The sequence below is a fragment of the Anomalospiza imberbis genome, chromosome 5 (genome assembly GCF_031753505.1).
Source record: "Anomalospiza imberbis isolate Cuckoo-Finch-1a 21T00152 chromosome 5, ASM3175350v1, whole genome shotgun sequence".
NCBI lineage: Eukaryota > Metazoa > Chordata > Aves > Passeriformes > Viduidae > Anomalospiza > Anomalospiza imberbis.
This window is the reverse complement of record NC_089685.1, coordinates 34,198,808-34,217,467: the sequence shown is the minus strand read 5'-3', so window position 1 is coordinate 34,217,467 and position 18,660 is coordinate 34,198,808. Positions and strand designations below refer to the sequence as shown.

Below are 18,660 nucleotides of genomic sequence, written 5' to 3'. Positions count from 1 at the left end.
AGTATATAAACAAATCTTTATTTAAAGCTTTTAAATGGAACACAGTACTCAATTTTCATCAGAAAAGGAAAAACTGAAAACTGAAAGATAAATGTAACAGATGTGAAACTTCTCATAAATGGGTCTATACTGTGTGCAATTGGAATGGATACTTGCATTTTAATGGTTACTGACTGTGGTCACACATGCACTGGGTAGCTGGAAAGTAATGCAACAGGTCAAGCTCTTGAAAGTGTGCTGCATAGTTATTTAAATTCACTATAACTACTCTATTCAACAGTCATCCCAGCTATGTGTAGTCAGACAACAAAGATTCTGATTTTAGAAAAGCCATTGGTGTTTCAGGTGTTAAATAATCATCATCCTGACAGCCACTACTGTGGCTCAAGACCAAGAACTGTCCTTTAAAAGCAGGCTGTTAAGCTAAAGCATCTACTCAAAAGGGGAACCACCACCTTTTTAAGTATCACTGACAAATTTCACATGTGTAATATAGCTATAGATACATGAAAGCAGCATTCACTTGAAGCTTTCAGTGCATCTGTGCTAAAAAAAAAAAATCCCTAACAAAACCCCCACACTTTAGTTAAAAGCAACAGTTTTTCAAATCCAGTAAGTGCAATCCATTGTTAAAACCTTAAGCTGGGTTTTGTGCTCTGCTTGTGGAACCTTTAAAGAACAAGATGTGCCTTGGACTCCGGTATGGAGGAGCTGGAAAGGCAGGGCAGGGCCTAAAAAGGAGAGGGCTGATGCTCCAGCAAGGTTCTGCTGTGCTGCGGGACCAAGGCTGCCCTACAAGCCCCTCCATGGCAACACTGCCTGTCCACAAGTCCCGTGAACCTGTCCAATATGCTCCTCCCACAGGGAAGCCCCACAACAGCAAATGCCCCTTTTCAGACCAAATGTTGCACAACAAAATGCTGTACCATCCTGGAATAAGGGATAACTCCTGCCCCACTGTATGCATGGCAAGTTCATATACTGAATAAATTACTTGCTTCAAAATCATAGACTCCACCTAAAGTTATGCCCTAACAGAACAACAGCCTTAGATTAAAATGGGGAAGAAAAAAATCTTCACGCCTATTTTTAACCTATTTATTCGGTTTATTCACTTTCATTCAGGTCTTAATAATCTTCTAATATCTCTTTTTAAGATACAATTTTCTGAAACAATTATTCTTGTTGACACACTCTGTAAGAATGAGGAATTTTCTCTTCCTCAAATTAGTCATAAAAGAGAAAAAATCTGAAAAAATCTTCATACCCACAGACACTTCAGAGATAGTGACATTTGAACAAATGTACAGCAAACAGAACTAAGTGATAGAAATCGTACCACACTCTTAGAAGGAATGTAAGCTTTTCACCAGTGATCATTTTGAAGCACTTTTACCCTTTCTAAATCATCTGCTAAGGGGAGAGGCACAGGATGGCACAGCCCACAATCCTGCTGGTGTGGGGTGAATTTCAATACTTAAACAATGTCCATACTAACAAAGAGGTAAATAGTTAAAGACTTGTATTTAAACAACAAGTAGGTTTACTGTACTTTCTAAAAAAGAATAAATGCAAGTTCTTGCACCATTTGTACATAACTATTGTCTACCTGATGTGCAAGAAGGAAGAGACTAAGAAAATAAAATTACTGAAAATCACATACAGTTGCATCCTGCAGGCATCTGGCCTCCCCGGCAACCTTCATGGTCATGTGTCCAAAGGCAAAAGCCATTACCGCCTTTGCAAATTAACCTTAAAGCCTCTCATCACCATCCTGCATCTCCTAGACCATGACCTCCAGTGGTACCAGCACCTGGAAGGAAGCAGTCAGTCAGCTCCTTGACTGTACTGAGGGATGCAAAAGCATTCCAAAGGAAAGCAAAACACCACCATAATATTTTCACTATGCTGATGTTGGACCAGCACCATCTCTATTCAATAAACCTTGTTTAGGTTCAATGCAGAAGTTGTTTCAAAGGAAGGAAAATAGGAAACACAGCCATAAATCTTCCTGTGCCCTTCTCAATCTGAATATAATACAAGTATTTCTCTGAATTTTAATGCTACATTTCTTAAAATATTTTTCTTGAGCCTGTGATTTACTAAATAAGCATAGCTACATAACTACACGTGTAGCAGTAGACTATTTCAATAAATTAGAGCTCAAAACATCAACTGTGAGCACAAGGATATTTACAAACAGCAATAAATTAAAGATTAATATGTGTGCGATATTAAATAAGGATCTCTAAAGTTTTGTACCAAAACTTTACTGATTTTTGTGCTACTACTGAAGGCCAGGAGCGTGTTTACTACCCAAGGGCAGCACAAGCAGGGTGCTCAGTGCTCATGTCCACACGCGGAGCGCGGCCAGGCCGGGAGGCAGGGTGGAGGCAGAGCCAAAGGCTCCAGGCCACAGGCAGGAGGCAGCACGGGAGTCACTGTGACACAACCCCCGGGCTCCAGGCCTGCACTTGCACTTGCCTGCCAGTGTCCCCAAAGGAACAGGCATCAATACCCATCACTTCCATCTGGAAGGCACGCACCCACGCCAACCAAACTAAAGTTGCACTAGAAGTCATTAAGAATAATATTAAGCCATAAAATATAACTCAAACCAAAATACTTGACACAGTGATTTGCAGCTGCAGAAATTAAAATGCCCCGTTTCCTCCCACCAGCAAGTGGAAGGTATTTCCAGGGCTATTCTCTGCAACAGAAGGCGTGTGACTGGAAAAGAATGCCGAGAGTGGATGGCACAATTTGTCCCAACAGGAACTAGACAAGGACAGCTGCTCCCCCAGCACTGCAACTACACAGCCAGGGCAGCCACTGCAGAGAAGGCATCATGCTGAGAGAGGGGAAGACATGGGAGACAATGCAGTGGACAAAGCTTCGTAAGAAGATGAAACTTTTTAGGTACAGTCCCCATGTTATTGATGCATCTGCATATACACATCTACAGTTCTCTCTCACCTGCAGGTGCAAGGAAGAACCTCTGCAAGCCTCACAGCACCTAAGTTTATCAAATCAAAACTAAAAAAAAACCACATTAATAGGAAGTGCAAAGACAGGCAAGTAGCCCTCTGTTAATATCCCTACTTGAAAAAATTATCTGCCCAACGGCCTTCTCTATCTCAAGCTGAAGGATTATCAAATCCTATAAAACCCATGAAAGGTTTCTGCTGATCAAAAAACTTCCATTAACTTCCAGCTAACTGATGTCCCTTTACAAAGTGCAGGAGGCAAGAAACTTGCAAGTAAGAATTTGAATGAATACAACTGTGGTTTATATTTTGTTTACTTAAAATTAACTGTGTTAGAACTTCGGGTACACCAGTATCTTTTACTGGCAAAGAAATAGCTCAAATGTATGACCAAAATGTGAATGATCCCAATAATTGTCTTTACCTATGAAGTTACTACTTTTCAACCGAGTCACAACAAAAGATTTACTAAGTCTTTATGTCCTTTTCCTGGATACTTCCAGGCATTTGCAGCTCTGCAGTTAAGAACAGCAGGAGTCTCTGTGCCAGCACACAGGCATTAGCAATTTTATACTGCTGATGTTAGGGAAGCTCTAAGATGGTAACACAGCACAATTCCTGCACTTGGACTACATCTCTACTCTTGGCACTCCCCTGACTGTTTATCTGTCATTCCCTATTGGGCAGACAATCAGCAACTACATATAAAAATAAAAGGTTCTAAAAATATACAATTCCTCTTGTAACACAGTTTTCCAAAGGAGTAAGTATCACTCACTGGGTAGAGAAACTCCATGTGAAAGGCAGCTGAGTGATCTTTACCACATCCTGGTTCCCACACTCACACCACCTTGCCTGAAGGGCCCCAGAACTGAGGCAGGCAGCAGACTCCCTGGGCACAGAACTGGTAAGTTTCACAAAGTCTTTGACAAAGTACAGTGAGGAGACAAGAGCTAAAAGCAGTAAAGGACAGGTCCAACGAGACCAACTTTGAGTTGGCCTAACACCTTGCAAAAGATTTTCAGAATTTTTGTGATATAGATAAGTACAGTTGGAAAGACTACCACACTTACAGAATGTGGACTGGAACTGCACAGCTTAATTGTTTCTGCAGATGAAGGTGAATTTTTTCTATTTTTATTACAGTGAATGTAGCAATACAGTTGAATGTATTCTGCTAAGTCAGAAAGAAGTGCAGAAAAACTGTCCCCTAAGACTACCTGACATGACAGTTCATAGTATATCCTTCATTTATCTTGTCTGCCTGAGACTTGTTTCATGCTGCTAAATTACTAATAATCATAATCAGTACAGACCTCCAAAACCACAAATGTGAGTTTCTCAGGATGTTTGAGAGAGAACTGTATGACTGAGCTTGGATCAATGACTTCTCAGGGGACACACAGCCAGCCCTTAAGTTCACAATGCACACCACAAAAATAAGACACAAAATACCCTTTTCTGTTTCCAAAATATTAATTATTTTCTACCACTTCTTTCCCTACTTCCTGGTAAGATCTCCCACAGAATTTGGTTAACTGAAAGAATTTAAGAAAAGATTCTATTTATTCATTTTACTGACTTATTCAGAGGGGTCTGATTGAGCCTTATATCTTCACCAAGCAACAAAAAAATGGAACCGGGATAATATATTTTCTTAAATGAGGAACTTGCAGAAATAAACACTTCAACATGTCTCTCCTCCAACAATTATTGAGTTTGGGATTTTAATGAATGTATTTAATTCAATAAAACAAATGTCACTAACTTGCATGGAACATTAAAACACTTGGGAGAGGCAGGTGGTCTAGAGGACCTGGTTACTTCTACTGAGAGGGATTTAAAATCTCCAGGTTGACTTATGAGTATTAGGCAAACCTCTTAATAACTCCAGTGCAGTTATATCAGCAATTACTTTTCAGACAGAACGCCAAGAGACACAAAATATTAATTTTCCAATAAGCATACAAAAATATTTTCTTACTCTCTTAACCAGTTTATGAACTTTCTTTTGCAGCTTTCCGGTCAACACATGTCTAACTAAAATAAGTTAGTACAATCATTTGTATGGGCTGCCTACACACTGGGCAGGGTTTGTTCCTCTTCTTGAGCTTTTTTGCACAGGTAAAACATGACATGAGGTGTCCCGTTTTGCCGTGTACTATGCAGCCATTTTTAGGTCTGCTCTGACATATGACACACGGCTCTATGCTGCTAACAGGCAGACTGCATTCCATGCTTTCCTCTTTGTCTTGCATTTCTCTCTTCTCGGGTTCCTTGAAGTCCTCCTGACTGCTACAGAACATGCTGCTTGATGTTGATGGCTGGGAATAACCTTCACTTTCCTGGGACTCAGAAAGCTGTACTGCTTTATCCTCATTCTCATCCACAGCTGGTTCTTTATCTTCAGTCATTTTTGTTGTCTTGCAGTCAGGAACATCAAAACCTTCTCCAGACTCTGCAGGAAAAGAGGCTTCTAATTTGCTCTTTTCCAATTTCTCACTCTTTTCATCTGGCAGCCAATCTTCACGAAGAGCCCAGCATCTGTGGCAATGGCGTGGAAGCGGAGGATTCATTTCATTACATTCAGGACACTTCCAATAATCCTTTAGTGAATCAAAGGTTGGAACAGCTTAAGCTACTTGGAACACTTACAACTGAAGTATTCAGATATTATAAACAATTTATTACTGCCAAAATAATTATTATGTTGAGCTATCAACTTGTTTACAATTTTAAAATTCCATTCAGTGGTTTTGGCCCCATTTTACAGTTCTAGATTAAAATGGTTCTTATTTCAAAAGGACTCTGGCTTTCCTTCATTTTGCAGTAGGTTTGTGAATAGAACAATTCATTATTTCACATGCAAAACTGCAGAAAGCAGACCACAAAATTCTTCAGAGGCCCTCATGAAAAACTCGTTAAAAAGGTCATAATTTCCCTTCGTTTCGACTATGGACTTCCCCAACGGCAGCTATGGAAGACGGAGGCACCCTTTCCCTGCGGTTTGCTGAGCTGTTGGTGCACAAAGCGGCCGGGTGAGGGCGCTCCGACACAGCCGCACCAGAGAAAACATCGGCCAATGCAAAAACAGACGGGAAGAACGGGGAAAGGAAAACAAAATAAAAGGGCAAAAACAAAGTGGTGCATCAGCCTCTCAGAGGTTACTCCAAGGGCTACAATGCAAATAAACCACTGTTTCGTTAAAAATTCACTTTGCTTTTAAGGACAGAGACCCTTCTTAGAAAAAATGCAAGCTGTACGAGAAATCAAAACAAAAAAGAAACAACCCAAAACTTACACGAGTCCTGAATAACATCAGTAACATCAAAAGCTTATGAGACAAATTTTAAATCCTAAAAATAATATACAGGTCTCCATTTTCCACACACAAACACTGCTGTGTTTTCAGAAGGTGGCCAGCCCTGTCTTTAACACACCAAGTGCCTCAGTCCTACAGACTATTACGGGACTGGAACACTTCACAGTTCCACAAACCAGCTTTAATTCATATTCATGTGTCAAATGAGAAAAGCAAATATAAATAAGGAGACAGCACACACTAGAATTAAAATGCAGTGTTTTTTTCACAAACATCTCCATACTTTGCCTCTAGACTGTCAATTTCTTCCCACTCTTCAAGAACGGTCTCACAGAATGTAGCAGAAGCCCCTTTTACTTTAACAGGTCTGTTCTGAAAAAAGGCTTGCCTTCTTATCTGTATGTTACAGATACCTTCATTCAAGCTGGACAATAAAACTAGGTATTCTGACTTACAGGAAGAGTTTTTAAAATGTACATGACTATGGTTTTAATTTTTTTCCATTTTGTGCAGAAAGTCAGATTTAGGCTCCAAATAACTTCCTTCCATTAAGTCAATGAAATGGTAAATTAGCATGGGATTAATGGATTAGGAAGTTTATTAACCATTTAAAAAAAACCCCAAGATTCCTCAATAATCACATGTTCCTTAATAATCAGTAATTAAAATACTGTATTGGAACCTTCACGCCTAGAAAAATCCAATTTAATTCTTAAAAAAATCACTGGTAGTAACAGAATTCATCTATACTTTTTCTACTGTATGTTAGTCTACCCAATTTACGATGCTTCACCAGACAAGTTTTTACTCACAGCTAGAGAAATCTCTGGATCTTCATCAAATGAATCAGCATCACTATCTTCGTCCTGATAAATAGTCAGCTGATAAACCTAGTTTAAATAAAAAATAAATAAATAAATATATATATATATATATATATATATAAAACTAGCTTTTGGCATTTAATAAAAACACAAATATTTTTAACCTGATAAGATTTTCAGATAGCAAGCTACTGGAGAGTCTATTAAGATTATTAATGGATTAGAGGAGCTCTTATGTGAGGAAAGGCTGAAAGAGCTGGGAATGTTCAGCCAGGAGAAGGCTCAGGGGAGGGGGTGCCTGGTCCATGTGGGTAAATACCTGAAAGGATGGCATCAAGAACACAGAGCCATGCTCTTTTCAGTGGTGTCCAGTGGCAGGACAAGGGGCAACTAGCACAAATTAAACACAGGAGGTTCCCTCTGAATAACAGGGGACACCTTTTACTGTGAGGATGAAGGAGCACTGGCATGGGTTGCCCTGAGCATCTATGAAGCCCCATCCCTGCATATAGTCAAGACAACTGGACATGGACCTGGGCAATCAGCTCTGCCTGAGCCAGGGCGGATGGGTAAGACAACCCACCAGAGGCTCCTTCGAATACCAGTCATTCTGCAATTCCCAAAACTACTGTCTGGAGCAGGAGCACACCTCAATCCTCTCCTCCTCCAAATTACCATCCTCTCTCAGGGTGCAGCTCTGCACTACACTACAACTTGGTGTACATCAGTACAGTCAGTCCCATTCAGCCTCTCAGGTACCACAATCATGTATGTCCCTGATGAATTCTGCCTTTGGTACTCACCCAGTCTTGCCGTGAGCTCATTAACCTCTCTAAAGTAACAGAAAGCTAACCCAGAAAGAAAACCCCACATACATTCTCACTTCATTCCTGACATTCTAGAGATCTCTTGAAAACTGCAGTAATCCAAATTTTTCTGTCTTCTTGCCTACTAATAAAATTCCTAAAACTTTGGTTCAGCATCTCTATGAAACATTTAAATTCAGAGGCAAAAAACTTGGACATATCCCTTTGGAAATAGTTACTCAGAAAAGTTTCCTTAGGTATCAAGTGTCGTCAAAGCTTCTAGAATTAAAAATCCAGAAAGACTATATCACAGACTTCAACAGCTGGTGAGAGAAGTTAAGCACCCAGACTTTCCTATCCAGCCCATTTCAGAGCCTGCAGAAACAGTCAGCACTGTTTCAGTCACTGGCTGGTGGGTCGTACAAGGGTGACCCAACTGTACTGACACGTAATTTGATTTAATGAACAACTGGGTGCAGACTGTGACACCAGCACATGCAGTTCCAAAATATACCTGAAGAGTTCTCCTTGGAAACTTACAAGAATTTTTCATGTTGAAATTCCTTTTCTTTCTCATCCCCTCCCCCCAGGGTCAAACAAGGAAAGCAGATAGTACCTCATCATCTTCATCAGTGAGCTCCTGCCCTTCTTCATTATGGCTATAATCTTCTGAATAAATAGACTCAACTTCAAACTCAACACTGAACTGGTCTGATACAGAACCGTGGTCAAACCAATCCGAGTTTTCGCTTAATGAACTAGCATCAAGATCCTGAAGAAAACAAAAAAAAGAAAGCACACATTCAACCTCAGCAGTCCATATACATAACATTGCTGATAAAACAACTCTCGGATAAAATTGTACTACTCAATATAATTAGCTATGGAAGAAAAAGGACCAGCTGCTGTGAGACACCGTACTTTTTAAGAGATAAATTATAGGTGGGTAAAAATAAAGCTAGGTCTGGAAGCCTTTTGCTGGCTCTGGAATAAGAAACTGCACTCAGCCTACAGGCAGCTGAAAGGCTGCAGTTATTATTTCAGAAAGTCCCTCCTAAAAAGTGAAAGAACAGATGCAAGAAGCTGGTATCTTTTGGCTGCATGTCATTAAATTCCCTATTCTTAAAAATTCTGTTTAATCTGAGACCATGGCTAACAATTACAAAATAGGAAGACTGAAAATACAGTGTAAGTTCTGTCAATTTACAACACAGTATGTGACTACAAATACTGTTAGTTCGGCTCTTCAATACTTAACTGAACCACAAATTTGACCTAGTGTTTGCTAAAAACAATGTAAAACTTCCAAGTTGTGGCATGACAAATGAATACAATGCACCATCAGCATCCATTCCACTGGGTACAGTTACCAGAACTAACACCTAACTTTGAAATATGGAATGACTTTTTCATCTCTTAGTACGCTAAGAAATACTTATTTTAAAACACAAAATCTGTTTGACATTTTCCCATACTGTGCCAAGCAGTGGGGATCTTGGTTTTTAAAGAATATTCATCATTAATATTTTAAAAAAATTCACTTCAGCTTTGCCAGCAGACCTATGAAAAACCCCACTCCACCCACACACCTACTTTTCTTTCAATCTTTTCTTTTCTCAGACACCACTGCAGGCGCTCCTGCTTTTAATTAAGAACATTGTGTTTTCAGATGCATGTTTGCACTTGTGTCATCTGCAAAATTTGTACCAAAAAAACACTTTACTTTTCCATTTTGACTTACAGGAATGGAAAGAGAATCTGTTGAATCACTGCTATTGCTTCTTTCACGGCACAGACCACTGACTACACACCATGAGAGACTTTCATCAAACGTCACTGAAATGTTCTCTGACTTGTGTCGCTTTCTTCTCTCACTGTGCAGATCATCCGAAGAATTTTTTTCTGGGCATAGTCAAGAATTCTTAATTACTCAAAAACATCTATGCGATGTGCAGTTTTGAATTTTCTGAACAGAAGCTTAAATTACAATTTACTACAAAGAAATCTAATAAAGTAAAATATTACAGTATTTTTTAATGGGGCAAAAGGGCACTAAGACATATTTAAAAAGACACAATAACTCTTATATCCATACAGTGTGAAACATTTCTGAAACCATTACTTCAGGGGCTGGCTTTCCCCACTTGTCCCATCAACACAGCTTATGAATGGCAGTCACCACATGGAAAACAATTGCAAATTTGAAAGAATTATTACTCCACACATGACATTAAACCCTCCTGATTTAAAGAAATACAATTAAAATCTTACTTGTCCTCACTCCCTCTACAGGCAACAGACAGAAAGGCACTTTCAGAGGGCTTCTGAGTCCACCCCAGAATTTGTAGGGAGATAGAGCACTTAGTTCCCAGTTCGCATGCATACAGAGCACCTTGTGCTAAGCAAGGTAAGTTCAAGTTCAAGTTTCAGACACCTCAACATATTTATCAGGGAATAGTTGTATGTAATTGTATTTGCCCAACAAGATTTTTATAAGAAACTGTTAGAACTTTCATCGCACCCTCGCAAGAAAATCTTCAAACATACTATGCAAAAGCTGAACTCTGAAAGCATTGCTTTAAGCTCTGCATACTAAGCATGCTTGGTTTGAAGGCAAAAAGACAATGCTTTGCAACTACATCGTGTTTTGGAACAATCACCTACAGCAGTGCAAGGACTAAGGGCACAGCATTTTAGCAGTAAGTCAGTCAAAATTCAGCTCCATTGACTTCTAGAGCATTTGGTTTACAACTTTACATAAAAACGTGTTGCAAATTCAGCATGTCAGTACAGCAGAGTGAAAACCTCCCAAGATGCTAAGAACTTTTGGTTCAACAGGCCTCAGTATGAGCCTGCTACAGGTGCCTTTTGCACCCACCCTCTGCTGCCCACTGTCTCCCTTGCCTTGCAAATCACACTGTGACAATCTGCAAGTCTTCAAGTCTTGAATCTTTCATTGTTAAAAAAACAACAACAAAAAAAAATAGGAGAACAAAACACTTGTACATACTTTGAGACTTCTCTTACTCTCCCTTGGTGCTTCTTGGCTCAGCCCCTTTCTTTTCTTTTTTCCGCCCTGAGAGCCCCACCAAACATGGTGCCCCCAGGCCCAAAGGTTGCTCCTGTCCATCGTTGTCCTCATTTAGTTGTCATGGCTCCATGCCGTACTGATACTGTATCACCACAAGGTCTCTACACACTATTTAAGTGGCTCCAAAGGAGCCACTACTGTCCCAATTTAACAATAATAGTGGTTTAAAGGGAAGATTTCCTATAAATTAGAAAAAAATTGTATATAAAAACACTATATTAAAAGAACTCTTAAGGTTGTAACAAACTAATAAATGGATGCAAGGCAAGAGTTAATAATCAAACCTACAATAATTAAGCATAACCCAGAACCTTATGTGCTCTGTGTCATGCTGAAATATTACAGGTTGTGATGTTTAACCAAGACTTTCCATCCTTTCATCAGTTTTAGTTACAACATTAAAATGTTCTTTTAATTTAGTGCAAACCGCTCAGCAACACAGCACTGGTCTGGGACTGACTTAACATAATAGTGGCCTATGAGGGACACAAAAAACACTACTTGAAAGCTAAGGAACTGAAAAATGCTCCTAAACAAGTGAAGAAAAGGAAGTTCTATGCAGTGACAGAAGGTTATCACTGCCCAGGTAAGTGCAACCACCAAGTCATGAGGCAAGACAGTAAGTGATGGAACAAACTAATGTAAGAAATTTCACACAATAGTATTTACACAGAACTGTAGCAAACACTTCCAATTGAGAAGCTAAACCAGGTTTACACTGACCAGATTGTTATTGCTACTTATCAGAAACAACAATTTGTGTTTTGAAAATGTCCTTGCCAGTGATTATTGAATAACCACAGTAAAGACAAAGGGGAGGCAAATATGATGCCTAGGTCACCAGATGTTTTAACAAGTGCTTAATGAATGCTAAGGTACCTGAATATATCCAAAATCATCCTGTGTTACAACCACACCTTTGATGCCTCCCACCAGTTGAAATCCAAAGAAAACTGGCTTTAATGAACAAACAAAATTTCAAATTTTGTGGCTGTCTACAGAGGGAATTGAAATTAAATTGATGGTATCAGTAGATTACAAACAAAAGTGTTCTCATCATGAAGGTAACACAACTGATAAAGTCCTGCTGATGTGAAAGTTTAACAGAGCTGTGGAATAAGTTATTCCATCATCTTACTAACAACTCTAGACATCCAAACTTTAACATGACACTGGAGCAATGCAAGGAATTGTGTTTTTCTTTCAGACTGAACATTTTGTTTTAGATAAGCAGAGAAACATGAGCAGTATTTGCCAGCATCTTTCAACTCAGCAAGGCAGGAGAATGTAGCTTTTCCCTCCAAGTGGCCATGCTACTGAAAGCTCTGCATCATAAATTTTCAGATACCAGATTCACTGTGTGTCCTCCTCCTAGAAGATGTAGTTGGTTGGGAAGCCATGTTTGATGAAGTCTGGTTCTCTTCTAACTCTTGCCTAGACTCCTGATAACAGAAATACTGAGTAAGCCTGAGCATAAATATGAGGTAAAATGCAAGAATCAACTTACTACATTAAACCACTGACACTATCATGCAAAACTGAATAGAACGTAAAACTCAGAAAATATATTCAAATAAAATAAAAATAGCACCTTAATAACATTCCCTTCTTCAAGCTGAGATGTGGCATCATCCTCACGTGTGTCACCAAGGGTAGAGTCTGAAACCAAACCAAAATAAAACTCATAATACAATATAGCAGAAAAAGTCAATTTTCAGGCTGAAAAAGTAAATTCTAAGTAAAGTTTTAAATCCAGACATTTTGCAACAATGGAAAAAACACACTGTTCCTTTGTTTTTCACAGCACCTTTGAAGGTGCTGTGTTTACAGCACCTTCCCTGTAACATCACTGAAATGGAAATGTGGGGAGAAAGAAGAAATGTCAACTGAAAGCACCTCAGAATTCTGTTATAAACGGCTTCAAATGAAGTCTGTGCATAAAACTCTGATTCTGCAGATATAAAAGAATATAAGCAGGAAATGTAATTACTTGCTCCTCCCCAAATTGCTTTTTACCACTTATCTTATGGGACCCCTGAGATTAAAAGACATACAATAGAAGAAAAAATAGCTGTTGTTAATGATATATGCTTACTAACAGACAGATCCTAAATTAATAAAGAGTCTTCCATGAAAAAAGAACTGGAAGATAAATTTAAGTTTGCAAGGTTAACAATGGGGATGACAAAGAGAGCATGTTTCCCACCTTCAGCAGCTGAACACTTGCCTTTAGGAAAAACCAGAAACAAAGGGTGTCTTTATACAGATGTAGAGGCCAATTTACAAAATGGCTTCCACTGTTTAACTTCTGTTTCATACCCTATATTAGGCAAAAATTACAGCTATATTGAGCACTTTTTATACTGTGCAGGACTGTGTATAACAATTCTGCATTTAAGGAGTGGCTATCCACAGCATCACCACAAAGGTACATAAAAGTATACTGCCCATTTAAAAAAGGGCTGAGTATAGCCAAGAATGACCAGTTCTAAATGCACTTCACATTCAGTTGTGCAAATTAAAACAGAACTTCAACATAAAAAAAACAGTCTTTGCCCTGATTTTATTGCTGGTGCAAGTTGAATAAGCTTATTTTTAATACTAAAATTTTGTATGTTGTTGAGGACTTTATCAGTAACAAAGACAAGCAAATGACTTAAGTTTGTAATTTAGTAGCCTTTTTATTCAGCTCTGTGTTTTATCTGGTTCTAGTCCAATAAAATTACCCAATTTTTTTCTCCTCCTGAGGAAACAAGTGCTTGCTTTGATTCACCATTTGTGATTGCTCTGGACTATAGTGAGCAAAGCCAAATAGCTAATAATGGAGAGCTAGCTGTTATCTGATCACTACCTGCAAGATTCATTATGTAAATTCTATCTTCCCTACTGCTGTTTCCCAAACAAATTACCCGCCTAAACTAGCTTACCTTGTTGATTGATTGCTATCAGATTTCTGGAAATCATTGAATATAGTCTCCTTAAATAAGGATAAAGAAAGAGATGATACAAGTTAGCTACATGTAACCATAAAAGAGAGCTTACCATCTTTGAAGACGCGAAGAGTTAAAAAAGGGACATATGCACGATGTTCTTCATTATTTCCCAACCAGACTCTCAGAAAAGAATCCCATTTTACCTGTGTTCTTTTACTGAAAAGCTTGTTACTCCAAATAAATCCCCCAGGAGATCATTTGCACAGTGTACAATATGCTGCTGTTTTTCATCATATAATTGCTTAGACATAATATATTGTCCAATATAGAATATTACCTGTGAAATAAATTAAATATAGATGTTAAATATCCAGGTTGTTTCCTAAAGTATAAGAGACAAAACATATTAAATACATTGAAATTTACTCTTCAAACTCTACCTAAAACTCTTTGAGCTGACAGATTTTCATCTATCATTCGAGAAGAACACTACTATTTCACTGACCACCAGAAACTTTTGTTCAGATTTTTGAGAAACTTGCTAAATACCCAGTCAGTAGGAGAATAAACATTGTCTTATCTCAATTTCTAGACAAGCTATGAACAACACTGCCCCCTCCATTTACCCAACCCAAAACAATCTGTTCTCACTGTAGTCTACCTTTAGTGGTTAAAAGTTCTCACCTCCTTCATAGTAAAAGTGTCCTTTTCAGCACCAGCTAACTTTAACAATTTCAACAATAGTGGCTTTGGTTTAACCTGTGTGTGGAAGGAGAATAACAATATGCACTAATTATTCACCAAGAAAACATTTATTTATACCAGCTGTCCTTCTCTTTCTGTATTAATATGATATGCAAACATACAACTGCATTAAAACCTATCTTCATTCTAGTTTTTCACTTTGTAAAGTTCAAACTTAAAAGCAAATAATATGAACTAAATCATACTATATTTCTCATACACTGTACATCTTAGCTCAAGCTCAAACCCCAGTCTTTCACTGTCCCCTGGTTTCAGCTGGGATAATTAATTTTCTTCCTAGTAGCTTGTACAGTGCTGTGTTTTTGATTTAGAGAGAAAATAATGTTCACAACACACCGATGTTTTTGTTGTTGCTAAGTAGCTACACAAAACCAAGGACTTATCAGTGTCCCACACTCTGCCAGTGAGGATATGCACAACAAGCCATGAGGGAGCATGGTCAGCACAGAATGTCAGGCCTAGTGTTATGAACAGGGGAGCTGGCCAGGAGGTGCTGACTGATGCTTGGGGATGGGCTGGGCATCCATCAGCAGGTGGTAAGCAATTGCACTGTGCAACGCTTGTCTGCCTTGGACAGACAAGTCCAAGTCTCCCTTTTCTTTACTATTCCCTTTTCTTTTTTTTTACTACTACTATTTAACTACTCTCCCTTTTCTTTACTATTACTCTTATACTTCCAGTTATTAAATTAACAGATTTTGCCTTTTTTCCCTATCCCACCACAGAGGGGGCTGGGGGGCAGGGAACAAGGTGCTCCATGCTACCTAGCTGGCAGCTGGGGTTAAACCTCAACACATTGGTAAATACAAATTCCTTAATTGGAGCTACAGAATTTGTTTATTAGTTCCAAGTCCAGGGCTGGGTCATGGGGAACTCAGCTTCACTCCTTTAACCATTATCACAACTCCCAAAGGGGGAGGAGTATGGAAACAGACCTCTGTGACTGTTAGTCCAGAGTGCAAGTCATAAAACACTGGTCCACCTCTTTCTTAGTCTCTTTCTGTGACTGTTTCTGAGGTTTTGGTTTTGCATTTGCCAACTGGGCTGCTTTACCTCTGAAGACTTTTCTTAGCCAGGACAAGCATACCCCGTCCCTTCCATCATACTTCACTCACTCCCACCTCTGCAATGGCCTCCCACCCACGCACCATGCCAGCAGTTTAATCTGCAGTCAGTCTATGACAATTGCCAAGGCAGAGGAAGGAACGTTAAACAAGAAAAATCACTTTTCCCCCATAAATACAAACTGCACCGTCCCACACAGCTGTGCCAGCACCAGTGCAGCAGATGAGAACAAGCTGCAGGGGCTGCCACCACAGCAAAGCCTGTGGAGCCACTGATGCTCCCAAAGCAGTATATTCTCATGTCACCTCTTTAACAATAGCATAACCATTCTAAAACCAGGCTAATACTTAGCTATCCTGATATATTAGATAAAATAAAATGTAAAAAATAAACACAGAAAGTAAAAGAAAAAAACAACACACCAAAACAAAACAGGGAAGTGTGAATAAAATATCATGAGACAAGCAACAAATGTTTGAGGGATGGGTGGAGGAGGGGAACTGCCCTTCATTCCATTCCAAAGATCTGCTAAAACTAACAAAAGTTTCAGTGAGTTAACAAGATATTAGTTGCAAGAATTACACATAATGAAAAAAATAACTAAGCTTGTGGACAACATTAGCTGTCCATTCACCCCCTCCTAAGAACTAAATTATTTAGAACATGTGGCGTGTATATTAGTTTCATAAAGGAAGCAAAAAATAAGTTATCCAAGTACTACTGACAGCTAAGCACAGCAAGGCAGTTTCAAAACCCTGAATCCACAACTAAGCCCACTTTTACTCCCCAGCCCTCTCCTCCTGACTCCTCCAAGCTCTGCAGCCTTGCAGATCTGACAGGAGACAGTAATATCACAATATGATGACGTAAAAAAGACATAAATGAATGAAATCAATTCTGAACAGTCTGCTGTTCTACAATTTCACTTTTTTGAAGTTCTACTGTCAAGGCCACACTTTTAAACTGTACCCTTCTAGACAAGATAATCCAGTTTAACCATCATTGTACATAGGCAGTTTAGTAACTCGCATTTCAGGTGTAAAAGGCTTCAATCCTCGGGAAAACTAAGGACAAAACCACAGAACTGTCACTGTATCATGGAAAGCCTGAAAATGCAAAGCCATAAACACATATGAAGACTCTTCTTACAACCTTCTTACAAATTCCAATAGAGGAGAAAGTCGAAAATCTCCAGATTATTTCAACCAACTGCATGTTTTGTATGATTGAGATTTTGCAAAGCTCTTATGATCTGTTAATAATTACCACCTGAAATACTTACCCCTATCAAACCGGATCATAGGATCCTTTTATTAAAAGAAAGCAAAAACCAGCAAACGTCTCCAGGAAACAGTCTAGACCTATACCATCACCCTGTACTCCCAATTATGCTGAAGATTTGGTTATTGCAGAACCAAAGAGAGACCACCTTCACTGTCTGGACTTCCTGGCTTTTCCCCAACCATCTCTCGCTGAGCACAGTGATTCTTCTCAATTAGACACTAAAAACTCTGCAAAAAGCATGCAAAAAAACCACGCGCCCAACAGCTACTGACCAGCGCCTCTTGCTCCGAAGCGGTGACAGAGGAGGCATCCGTAAGGGAGGACATCTTGGTATTGCACATTTGCCTGCAGTTAAGGGGAGAACAACCTCAGAACGCGGCACGCAGCGACACAACCCGGGCGGGCGGCAGCCGCCACGCCGGCGGGGCCCACTCACCTCGGTGCCTCGTCCAGCCCACACGCTGGACTCTGGCGGCGGTGTCTGTGCCGAGTCGGGCCGAGCCTGGCCTTATATAGCGCTGCCAAGAGGAGGCAAGTCAGGGCTTAGCTCCCGCGCCGGCCCGGCCCGGCCCGACATGCCTGAGCATGACCCGCAGCGCCGCCGCCGAGTCACCGCGAGGGGCGGGCGGGCGCGACGGGCCCGGCGCTGACTCACCGCGGCCGCCGAACGCGGGGGGGTCCGGCGGCGTGGAGAGACGGCGCCGTGGAGGAGCAGTGGAGGAACGGTGGAGGAGCAGTGGAGGAACGGTGGAGGAGCAGCGACGTCCCCGCGCCCCGCACCCACCCGCCCGGCGCGGCCTGCCCTGGCTCCGTTCCCCCGGCGGGAGCCCCTCCCCCAACACCGAGGGCCGCCCGAGCGACCAGCGAGACCCCCGGCGCCCCCTCGGCCCCCGAGCGAGCCGCGATCGATCCCCACGCACCGCCAGCCACGCCCGCTCCGCTGCCCGGCCCGCGGCGGGCGGAGCGCCGGGACCGCCGGGCCCTGCCCGGACCCTCTACCGCGGCCGCGCCGCGCCGCGCGCGCCGCCCGCCGCCATGTTGGTGCCCGCAGCGCCCCCTGGGCTGCGAGCGGCGGCCCGCGCTGCCGGGGCGCTGCGGGACGCGGCCCACAGGGACAGGGACAGGAACAGGGACAGGAACAGGGATAGGAACAGGGAGAGGGACAGGAACAGGGACAGGGAGAGGAACAGGGACAGGAACAGGGACAGGGAGAGGGACAGGAACAGGGACAGGGACAGGCCCCTCCAGCCGCGCCCTCTGCCAGGGCAGCGGCACGGCTGGGCCGGGGCTGCTGGGCCGCCCGCCTCATCCCAGCAACGCCCCTGAGTACCAGTTCCTCTTCCAGCGGCCGCTCATGTCTTCTAAGTTTTTTTTTTGTTTTTTTTTTTTTTTTTTTTGTTTTTTTTTTTTCAGAGATATTTAAGAGATGGAGCTAGGAGAAAACTCTGCATACAAAGATAATTGGACGTTGTCCTATGCTCGTCATCTCTCATTCTATAATTTTCTGAATCTTTTAAATGTAGGGCATTTGGAAGTATGTTACTTTCACAGGTACTTACTAGTTGCTACACTTCAACTCGAAC

General features: G+C 41.0%; 1 protein-coding gene across 2 annotated transcripts; it reads right to left on the bottom strand.

Annotated features, from left to right (window-relative positions):
* MDM2 (MDM2 proto-oncogene) lies at positions 1 to 18,148 on the bottom strand. 2 transcript variants are annotated; one of them, XM_068190177.1, is made up of 11 exons: positions 17,998 to 18,148; positions 17,350 to 17,422; positions 14,648 to 14,722; positions 14,167 to 14,300; positions 13,958 to 14,007; positions 12,622 to 12,689; positions 12,379 to 12,472; positions 9,681 to 9,841; positions 8,556 to 8,711; positions 7,122 to 7,199; positions 1 to 5,593 (listed from the first exon to the last, which is right to left on the bottom strand). In XM_068190177.1, the coding sequence occupies exons 2-11, from the start codon at positions 17,416 to 17,418 to the stop codon at positions 5,024 to 5,026; spliced, it is 1,455 nt and encodes a 484-aa protein (XP_068046278.1). In that variant the 5' UTR covers positions 17,419 to 17,422; positions 17,998 to 18,148; the 3' UTR covers positions 1 to 5,023. The 2 variants fall into 2 exon arrangements, with proteins under 2 accessions (XP_068046278.1, XP_068046279.1); XM_068190178.1 differs by lacking the exon at positions 17,998 to 18,148 and adding an exon at positions 17,739 to 17,760.
* Positions 18,149 to 18,660: the final 512 nt, after the last annotated feature.